Source organism: Thalia democratica, chromosome 8 (genome assembly GCF_965202585.1).
Source record: "Thalia democratica chromosome 8, ktThaDemo2.hap1.1, whole genome shotgun sequence".
Classification (NCBI taxonomy): domain Eukaryota; kingdom Metazoa; phylum Chordata; class Thaliacea; order Salpida; family Salpidae; genus Thalia; species Thalia democratica.
The window spans coordinates 20454764-20465591 of record NC_139172.1 but is presented as its reverse complement, the minus strand read 5'-3'; the positions used below and the strand labels follow the sequence as shown (position 1 = coordinate 20465591).

At 24.4% G+C, this 10828-nt stretch overlaps 1 protein-coding gene across 1 annotated transcript; it reads right to left on the bottom strand.

Moving 5' to 3' along the window:
• Positions 1-96: 96 nt before the first annotated feature.
• LOC145842552 (presenilin-associated rhomboid-like protein, mitochondrial) lies at positions 97-7606 on the bottom strand. The gene is made up of 8 exons (XM_082950010.1): positions 7546-7606; positions 4964-5217; positions 3799-3921; positions 3530-3647; positions 3138-3271; positions 2959-3079; positions 1799-2009; positions 97-566 (listed from the first exon to the last, which is right to left on the bottom strand). The coding sequence occupies exons 1-8, from the start codon at positions 7553-7555 to the stop codon at positions 479-481; spliced, it is 1059 nt and encodes a 352-aa protein (XP_082806136.1). The 5' UTR covers positions 7556-7606; the 3' UTR covers positions 97-478.
• Between the last annotated feature and the right edge of the window lie 3222 nt (positions 7607-10828).

Genomic DNA, 10828 nt, shown 5'->3' with positions numbered 1-10828 from the left:
TTTACTTTTATTAACAAATAAAAAAAGGAGACTGATTAAAGTTCAAAAGGACTTATATGTTGTGCTCCTAGGATTTTTTTTAATCAAAATTATTTAATTAATGTTAACAAGTAAACCAAAATAATATTGATCGGGTAATAAACTTTTAGGGTATCAAATTAAGTAATTTATAAACGTTATAAAAAATTTAAACTGTTTGCAATCTGTTAAGATAATCAAACTTTACATAGGTTGGCAACATAACACAAGTTTCACTACAAAAACCTTCCAGCACGAAACAAAAAAAAACTATTGTTTTAGTACCTATAAGTTTGTAGTAAAAAAAAATATTAGCGAAAGAACTTTTATCAAAATATTTTTTTCACAACTAATCCACAGTCGATCAAATATATTCCTTAACTAGCTCTAACAAAAGTCATTTGGCAGTTTGTTGTTTAAATAATAATATAAAACAACATCATTGTCGTTGCAAAACTTTCTAGTCATCTTTGGTGAACTTGTCAAACATTCTGCAAACATAATTCATCCAACCAAGCATCAATTGTTCACCTCCGTACGCGTACCATCTACAAATAATTACCTGAATTTTAAGCTTAGTACTCACTGAAAGCCAAAAAAAAAATTAAGTAATAAAAACCAAGAAGTTTTAAAACAAAAATGTTTAGTTTTAAAACAAAAATTTTTAGTTTCAAAACTAATTTATAATTGATTAACTGTTTACAGACAAAAATAATAAAATTGAATTAATTTATTTTCCTTTAATTATTTTAAATCTAACTTTATTTTAAACACAAAATTTTCTAAAATATTATCAATTTTAAACCTTAAACTTATAACAGTTTAATAAAACTTAATGACTATATCAATAGAATTACCTTTTAATTTTCAATAGTACACTACAGTAACCACTCGCTTATTTAAGCACATTGTGTCCACAGAAAAACTGCGTAAAGATACGAGAGATCGTAAAGATACGAGAGGTACTAAATATACTTTCTATAATGGCTGTTTTTTGATATTGCTTCTAGTTAAAAGCAAACAAGGGACTTTCTCATTTTTAAAAAATTTGTTTAATTTATTTATATATATGAAATCAAAGGATAAAACTATACATATATTAAAAAAAAGGATTTAAATTTATATAAAATAATAATACTTTTAGAAAAGTTTACTGATTTTAATAATAAGTAGATTTTATCTTTATTTATATGAGATTTATTTGATACTGAACATTTATATTCTATTCTACTTAGAAAATTCAATTATAATTAAGCATTTGTGTTAAATGTAAACTCTATATCTATTAAGTATCACTGCTACTTTTTGCTAGGAAGTTTCATAAGATTTCTTTTTTAGATGTTTGTTCATATATAGTGCAAGAGTGCTGTATTATTAGTTTGTGTTTTAAACTTTCATTATTTCATTATACTTGCAATATTTAACACAGTCATATTTCTTTCAGAATTTTAAATTTAACTCTTATTGTTAACAATATTTCTGATATACTGAGGTATAACTAAATGTTTATCAGTTAGTCAAGGAACATAAGTTTACAAAGTCTAAAGATATAGTGAAGTGAGTTAGCATTTAAAAACATATTTTACATAAAAAAAAAAACAAACCTAATTTCTGCAATATTAAAAAAGTATTAATTTTTTTTTGAATTTTTTGGAATTCTAAAATGCGTAACTAAACGAGAGTGCGTAAAGTCAAGAGTGCGTAAAGATGCGAGTGGTTACTGTACTGGGTTTTGTGATAAGTTTTATTAATGCACTGATGAACCATTTTATTGACTTACACTCCGAAAAACAGTCCTCCAAGATGACCGGCGTGGTCGATGGGCGATATTCTGCTTCTGAAAATCATCGAGGCGAGTCCGACCATGTCAAACAAGCAGACCGCCTTCAAACCCGACTCCGCGCTGAAAGTGAAGTTGGGCAGAATCACGATACTCAGCTGGCTGTTCGGGTATTTGGCGCAAGCGTATCCCAGCAACCCCATTATTGCTCCTATAAAGTTGTTAGTTTAACCAAGATATTTATCAGTTTATCGTTTTTTCATAACATACAAATCTTAAGAATTTTTTTACTGTATAGCAAGTTTAACAATGAAAGTGTGGTACAATAAATAAAGTCAATCAGAACATTATAATTCTTTGTATTGTAAATCTTAGTACACTTATACTAAACATGAGACAAAGTTAGTTGTTATAAAATAGATCTTAGCTTTGCAATTGTAACTAAACATTTTTTGAAATTGAAAAATATAATATATGTTGTTTTATTATAAGTTGTTAAAAATTGGTTTCAGAATTAAAGCACGTTATATTTTAATTATATTTAAAATGTATTACATATTAAAAATACACTTTAACTAACACAGATGATATTTAGTGTAAATATAATAAACATGTTATGTTTAGAAAATTCTAAGCTAAACTCGAGTCATATAAAAACATTTTTAGAAATATATTTTTGATTACGTTTTAGAAATATAAAAATTTATGATCTTCTAATAAAAAAATCACATCAAAACTTTAATTACAAATCTGGAACTTAAAATATATATTCGAATTTTTATATTATTTTAGTTGGATATTTAAAACAATAACTACTTTTTATATGCTAAAAATAAAAAATTTAAAATTAGAAGTTTTAGATTAGAAGTTTAAAATAAAAGTTTTAGAGTAAAAAATAAAGTAAATGTTTGTTTATTAGCGCATATATGTTACAACCAGTAGAGTTAAAAACGATGAGAGTTTAAATAAAAACATTGGAAATAATTCACAACAGAATTAAGTTCTTAGTTCCGTTTTAAATCCTCACTAAAATAATTTTTAGTTCTAGTATTACACTCACTTCTAATTTTGTAAATCTTAGTATTGTGAAATTTTTACTTTATGTTAATCTTTTTATTAACTTGAAAATCAATTAACAAATTAAGTAACGGTACACTAACCAGAAGCTCCAAGTGAAGGAATTGGAGTTCTAGTCAACAGTTTCACGAAAAAGCTCAAAGTACTTCCTGATAAGGCTGCAGAAATGTAGAACGGTAGAAACATGTCGTGCTTACTGACGTTCTGTTATTATTTCATTTTTAAAGTTAAATTAATTCTTGCTGTTAAAAGTAAAACATACAGGCACAGTTGTGTTTTTTTCTTCACTGCTCCAAGGATTCATAAACCCTTTCAGCACGTACATGTTCAGAGCGAAATGAAAAAATGCTCTATGGCTAAACGCATTTGCTATCATCGAAGGTAAATTTCGTACACCTGTATACTTAAGGTTAGTTATTTTTGATTCTCGTATTTCAAATTAAGTTTAAACTGTAATTTTAATTGTTATTTTTATTTATTGTTTTTTTTAAAGTAAGTTAATTTTGTTATCTAGATAACGTAAGCAAGCTTCAATTTCGTAAATTTTAAAAATAGTTGTTATTTATGAAAGTAAAAGTTTTTTTTTTGTTAAATGTATGCAGAACGCAAAATTTGAAAAAATGTATTTTTTTATTCTGTAATAATGATTTAAACCTTCAACTGTACACAGTGTAAAATATTTCGTCATAAAACTTTCAAGACTACTAATTTTCCAGCCAAGAAATACAACTGCATTAGCCATTAGTATGCGTAAGTACGTTGGGTCTACCATCTGAAAAATTAGTGTTAGTAGATTATATAACTAATATCAAGTTTTTATTTTTTACAAACTAAAATAAAAGCAATAACAATTTTTGTAATATGTAATATTTATAATATATTGAACATGCAAGTTAAAACAACCATTTAAGAACTCTGAAAACCTGATTATTAATATAAAGACCCTTTTGAGGTTCTTGCCTTTTATACAAATTGTTATGTGATTTTTTTGTTTTTGATTCTTGGTAATTCTTTAGACCTTCAATTCCATACACAAATAAAATGGTCTGTGAAAAAAGTTAAACTAGTTGAATTTTTCAAAAATGATTAGTTTTTTTGCATTACTGTTGTACTAAACAACTTTAATTAAGCATTAAGTGGTTTATATAAAACTTTACTTTGTAACAATTATTGGAAGCCTTAATATAACAATGCATATAAGTAATACTGCTAATGTTTATATTTATTTATATTTTTTAAACATAAAAAAAAATTTGAGCTATCATTTACTTTTTGCCATTCTTTTTAAGTCCAAGGTTACTTTTAAAATATGAGCAATCAGATTTTGAAAGTTTTACAAATTCTTTAAGGATAGTGCAAATTAAAAAGAAATAGTATTGTTTCACCAAAAATGTATCTCCCATTACAGTTTATGTACAATCATTTTTTAGTCTAGTCTTTGTAAAAATCATAAAACATTACTAATTTTCTTTTCTTTAATAAACAAAAAATAAAGTATTTTCCAGTTTTTGTCATAAACTTTTTTTTAATTTTTTTAGTTGTTCTGACAGATTTTATAAGAAAAAAATTTGTACAAAAAATTTGAGGTCTATAACTTTAAATATAAAAATATGTATAGATTTTTAGTTAATTCCCTAAATGACATTGAAAAATTTTTGATTCATAAGTTTGCATCAGAAACTTTTTGAAAAATGTACTATCTCGAAATTAAACTTAACCTTTAATACTCTATTTAAAACTTACTTACAGTTAATATTATAGGCTTTTCTTTGAATAACAAGTTTAAAATTTTCTGTGCTACACACTTGTTTTCATATAAAGTTTTATTTGTATGATTATATCAACTTTATTTCTATATGAAACTGTTATATCAAAATTAAAAATCAAAATTGATATAAAATTAATCTCAACATACATATTGTAGTTGACTAAGTAATATCAACTAGCTCAGATATTAAAAAAATTGGAATTTAAATACTGTAAGCTTAAAAATTAGTGTTTTTTTATTTAAAAAAAATGTTTTATTAATTTTTAGCTCAAACTTTAAATATTATTCAACAAAGTATAGTAAAATTTTTCTGAACTAACTCCTAAAGAAAAGCCAGCATACTTAATAAAAACGAAACTTTCGCTTGAACTTTTATTTGGAAATTGTTTCTGAATAGGTGATGCTTTAGACTGAAATCTTCTGACTATAGTTTTTCTTTGACAACATTGTAAATTATAACCAGAAAACTTTGAAAAACTTCTTTTTGGTACTGTTAGAGATTTAAAACTTTGAAATTTTGGTGCTTGAGTTGTTTTAAGAATGCTTGATCTTAAAACTCTTCCTAGTGTTGTATCTGAAATTAAAATATACTTTATACAAAGACTGATCATTAGACAGACTAAAAATAAAATACTTATTGACTAATTATATTAAATTGTACAATATTCAATGTTAAATATTTTAATTAAAAGTTAATAATAATATAAATCAAAACAAAAATTTATTCGGTTTATTATTTTACAATTCTTTCACACTTGCACGATGATCACAAGCAAAAGAACTAACAATAATCTTGGTTCATTTACTTGCAATTTACTGTCATACACACCTGAAAAATTGTTAAGTAATAAATTCAGTAAAACCTTTGTTTTTATTTATATTGGCTCCTTTAAAGGGTGGCTCTCTGTGAACTTAATTGTTAACTTCTACCATAAGCATTACTATATTCAAATAAATCAATATCTGTAGTAAAATCTACTTAGTAGAAATTTTTACTATAACTATATTATTCAACATTAAGCTGTAATTCTATTTTTTAATTAACAATTATGGAAAATTTAAAAATAAACTATGGTTAGAATAACTGGGGCTAATTAAAACTAACCTTAATAATTTACACTAGCCAAGCATAAAGTGTCTAAACAAAGTTAAAAAAAAGTTTCTTTTATCATGATTAAATTTCAATATGATTGTGAACATTTCAAAAAACAAATAAAACTTAAAAATTTTGAATCTCACAATATTGTTAAAAAAATTATTAAATTATAAAAAATTTCAATTGTTTTAATTTAATGCTTTAATACATAATAAGTTAAAAATTAGAAACTTGCAATGGCTTATTGAATAAAAAGAACATATGATTTTAGTAAAAATATAAGTTTACACTTTATAAAAAACTCAAGTACTAACAGTTAGTATTAAAACCATAAGGTTGTCAACCTTTTTTACAAGAAGTCTTATTTTGTAGAGCTTTATCTTAATTATCAGATAACTTTTAATACTTAGTTAAATTTGAAGTAACTAGGGTATAGAGAGAATTAAACTTGGTTAGATAAATTAGTTCCTTTATTAAGTCACAAACCAAAAATAAAAAAATACTATGTCACTTAAATATTATTTTCTTTAAACTTTTAGATTAGTCATTATAAATATCTATATACAAACTCAAACATTTAATTTTATTTACTTTAAACTTTAAATTGAAAAAAAAGTATTACTTTATGAACAAATGACTTTTATTTGTTTATATATGTATAGTTTTAGTTTTTTTATTTTGAAAAATTCCAAATGTCTTTGATTTAAACTATTTAAAGAAAATTTCCTAAAAATTTGAGGTCTCTAGCTTAAAGAATAAAAAAGTATATGGCTCTTTAGTAATTTTTTTAATTTCCGATAAAAGTCTAAATGTAAAAATTGTAGTCTATATGTTTGTACTAAAACACTTTTTTCACAATTTGATCTTATCTTATATAGCTTTTACTAAGCTACAAGATACTTTTTATAGATTTTAAAAAATTCAAAAAATTTTTTGAGATATAGTTGGTCAAAGTCGGAGGCAACAATAGGTTCCTTATGGGAGGCGCAAACTAAAACCGCTAACTGTTCTTACCTCCGACTTTTACCAGCTATATCTCAAAAACTATTTTGAATTTTCAAAATCTGTAAAAAGCATCTTGTAGCTTAGTAAAAACTATATAAAATAAGATCAAGTTGTAAAAAAAGTGTTTTATCTCCCCTATGCCCTTAAACTATTAGTATTTTTGAATAAACTATATAAAATAAGCATAATCAAGAAACTAAGAAGTTTCTTTAATTTTAATAAGGTAACTAGTAACTGTTATAACAGTATTAATAGTTTCAAAACCACTTTCAAAAATACAAATTCTTTTAAAAAATACTACATCTAAACAGTTTTTTCATTACTAGTCATGAAATTTCTTAAATAGCAGTTTGCATTAAAAAAACAGTTAGTTTTAATATGAATATTAAAAACTTTAGTTACAATTGATTTTATATCATTTTTTGTGATTTTAAACTATTTCTTTTTACAACAAACTTTTATTTCTCATTTATAACAAACTTTATAAAAGTGTTAGCAGTATCCTTCTAAACTTATTAAAAAAGTACGTCATTAGTTTAAAAGATTAATTTTAAATATTAAATGTATTCAACTTTAACAGTAAAAAAAACAAGTAATTAACTTAATACTTTTTGTAGAATAAAATCTATATTTTATTTATAACTTTCTACTTCTGTTTTTATACAGATTTTAAAATATAAACATATAAAACTATAGTTTACATAACAATATTTTGTTTGTCATTTAGACATGTTTCATAAACTTCAAGTATTGTGCTACATTTTCTATATTAATTAGATAGTAAGATTTAATTAAACTAACACGATAGCATATTGAACTTTCCAGTAACAGATAGTAACAAAACTTTAATACGGGTAAAATTATATCTGTAAAAAATATATATGAAAAAAAAGGTTTTTCATACTAGAATTTATTTTTTATTTTAAATTTTCTAACCCTATATAACCTTTTTATGTACTTAGTATAAGTGGGAACGGGTCAAAATTGCACAAGGTTACTTAATTGCACGAGTGCACAAAATTGCACAAAGATAATTTTGCACAAGGGCAAAAAATTGCACATAGACAATTTTGCACAAGTTACAATTTTGCATGGATTTGCATGAAGGGTCATTTTTGCACAGGAGTAAAAAATAACAATAATAATAAAAATCAAAAAGAAAAAATGTTACTGACCAAGGGTAAGGTTTAGAGATAACAGTGATAGTAAAAAAAAAATAATAATAAAAGTTACCGACCAAGGGTAAGAGTTAAGGGTAACAGTGATAGTAAAAAAATATATATATATTAAAATTAACCACAGATGTTCTTGTGCTAAAACTTTATTTCAACTAACAGCGTTTCACTGCTCTCAAATAAATTTAAGAACAGATCTACAGAGTCTATAAAATATTAACACACATTAGAAAAAAAGCAGAAAAAGCATGTATAATTATGTATAGTGTTTATGTATATTGTTTATTTTATGTATAATTATACATGCTTTTTCTGATTTTTTTCTAATGTGTGTTAATATTTTATAGATTCCGTATATCTGTTCTTAAATTTATTTAAAAGCAGTTAAACGCCGTTAGTTGAAATAAAGTTTTAGCACAAGAACATCTGTGGTATTTATTCCAATAAGCTTAGCTTATCAGGATCTCCAGGATTTAATGCCTTTTAACGTTATAATCTTATATTAAAATTAATAAAAAAATAATAAGACAAAAATAAATAAAAATTCAACCCTTGCAAAAATAATTCCCTGCAAAATTGTCAACTGGTGCAAAAGTGTCTTTGTAGAAAAGTGACCCTTTGTGCAACAGTGTCTTTGTGCAATTTTGTCCTCTCGTGTAAAAGTATCTTCATGCAAAAGTAACTTTGTGCATTTTATGCCCTTATGCAAACTTGACAGCTACCCAGTATAAGTAGTTCTAAAAAAAACTTGAAAACTTTATAATACCTTGACATTAAGATCTATTACATTTGCCAACTAATGTATTCTAAAATAACAAATAGACAACTTTTGTTACTAGTACTTTTTCAGTGTTATTGTTTAACTAGCTCCAAACTGAACTACACAAACATCAACAAAATCCATGAAACAGTCTGCAACTTGAATTTGTCCTTACAAGAACTTATATGGCAGATATAGAAACAATAATCTAGTATCCAGTCTAACTAATCAAGCTTAAATAAGTACCTAAACTTTGAAGCATATGTTGGTATGTAAAGTCGGAAAAGCGACATAACTCATTGATTTCTTTGAAGTTGTCAACTTCAATATCTTACTGTAATATTTGGTTACTTTGGTTTTATTTGCTATAAATACAGTAGTTTATAGTTCACACTTAATGATTACAGAACTAGAAACTTTACATGTTTAGTCCTCTACTTTAGAATAACTAAAATTTTTGGTAAACTTGGGACATACTTTTAGTGCTTTAATAGGCAGTCTTAGTAAGTAAAATGCTTTTTTGCTTATGTGTAAGCAACAGCAATACTGTTACCAAAAAGTAAATAAAAGTGTATTTCCCCCTTTTTATAGCTAGATTTGACATATTGTTTAACAATTTTTTTTTAAAGTAACTAAAAAAACTTACCTGAGTTTGTTAGTAAATGTGTAAATAAATATATTATTTACGTAACTTAAAGATTCAAAAAAAGTTATTAATTTATGAAATAAATATTGTGAAGAACTACAGCTGAAATTTTTATAATTGTAAATGTTTAATAGTCTTAAAAAGTGATTGACTACATTTTTTTCTAAATTTAAGTATTTAATTTTTTGTACATCTTTATAAGGTTGCCACTCTAAAAAGTATCAGGGTTTCAAAGAGTTTCTTGAAAAATCTTTCCATGATTTCTATTTAAAGAAAAAGCTTTTTTTATAGTTCATTTTAAGTGTACACCAAATTTAAGGTAAAAACTGTTTTAAATGGTATAAAAACATAGAAAAGATATAGTAAAGCTACTTTATTTCTTGTTAAAAAAAAATTAAAGATACAAAAATATATATTCAAATCATACATTTTGTGTATATTTAAGAGAATTCACTATTTCACATGTAAAAATAGTCAAAAATTTCATATTTTTTAGTGATTTTTGTTTAAAATTCCAGGTTTCTATAGTTTCTTTTTGGCTTTAATTGTCAAATTCTAGATTTTTCAGGATTCCAGGTATTTTGACCACTCTAGAAGTAACAAACTATCCGAGTGACCAAAATATAGCTTAAGTTGTATCAAATTAGCCTAAGTTTATAGGAAAACAAAAAAATGTAATAAGAACAGGGTTGCCAAATATTTTTGGCAAGTTTTCTCCAGATTTTCAAAAAGTTTTCAAAAGTACACATTTTTGGGTCTATTTTCAGTTTAAAGTTAAGTTTAAATTAAAGGACTGTGTTATTTAGTATAAAAACGTTTAAAAGATACCGTAAAGCTACTTAAATGATTTTTTTATAGAAAAAAATTTTGATGAAGACAAAAAAATTTTATCTATAGGATAGATTTTTTGTGTCAAGTCGAAATTTTACTACTAAACATTTTAAAATTGTTAAAAATTCCTGGTTTTTCCAGGTTTTTTAGCCTAAAATGTCAAATTCCAGATTTTTCCAGGTTTTCAAGTTTTTTTAGCACCCCTGTAAGAAGCATTAAGTATAAAAAAAAGTACAGTAAATTAAGCTTTAATACCTAAAACTTTCATAACAATACAATGCTGACATAGTATCAAGTGATAAATGTACTTTAAAAGATTTAAAACCCTAAAAACTAGCAAAGATAAAGTAAAAATATCAAAACTTTCCTAAATTTTCAAAAAATTTAAAAAATCTTGAGTGAGCTTCAATCTTATAAAAATTTTTAACTAGCTGGAGTAAACTAAATATGTTGCAATCATGTTTTTAACAAATACAATCATAATTTTAACTTATTTTGCAAAAATAGTCTTAATAAATCAAATAAAGACACAAAAAAAATTATTTGAATTTTAGTTCTTTTAAAATAAAGCTTTGCAAGGATTATACATTTTAGTACTTTATTATTTATTGAACTAAAAAAAAAGCGCTCAAATATTTGGTCCAAGGACCTGGTGTACGAAAAAACCTTTTG

Bases quoted from the DNA above. Each gene is read 5' to 3' on its own strand.
- LOC145842552 (XM_082950010.1), bottom strand. The intron at 3,922-4,963 runs GTTAGTTCAGAA...CTTTTTTCACAG, and splicing joins ATGCTGGCTTTTCTTTAGGA to ACCATTTTATTTGTGTATGG. The intron at 3,080-3,137 runs GTATGTTTTACT...AAATAATAACAG, and splicing joins AAAAAAACACAACTGTGCCT to AACGTCAGTAAGCACGACAT.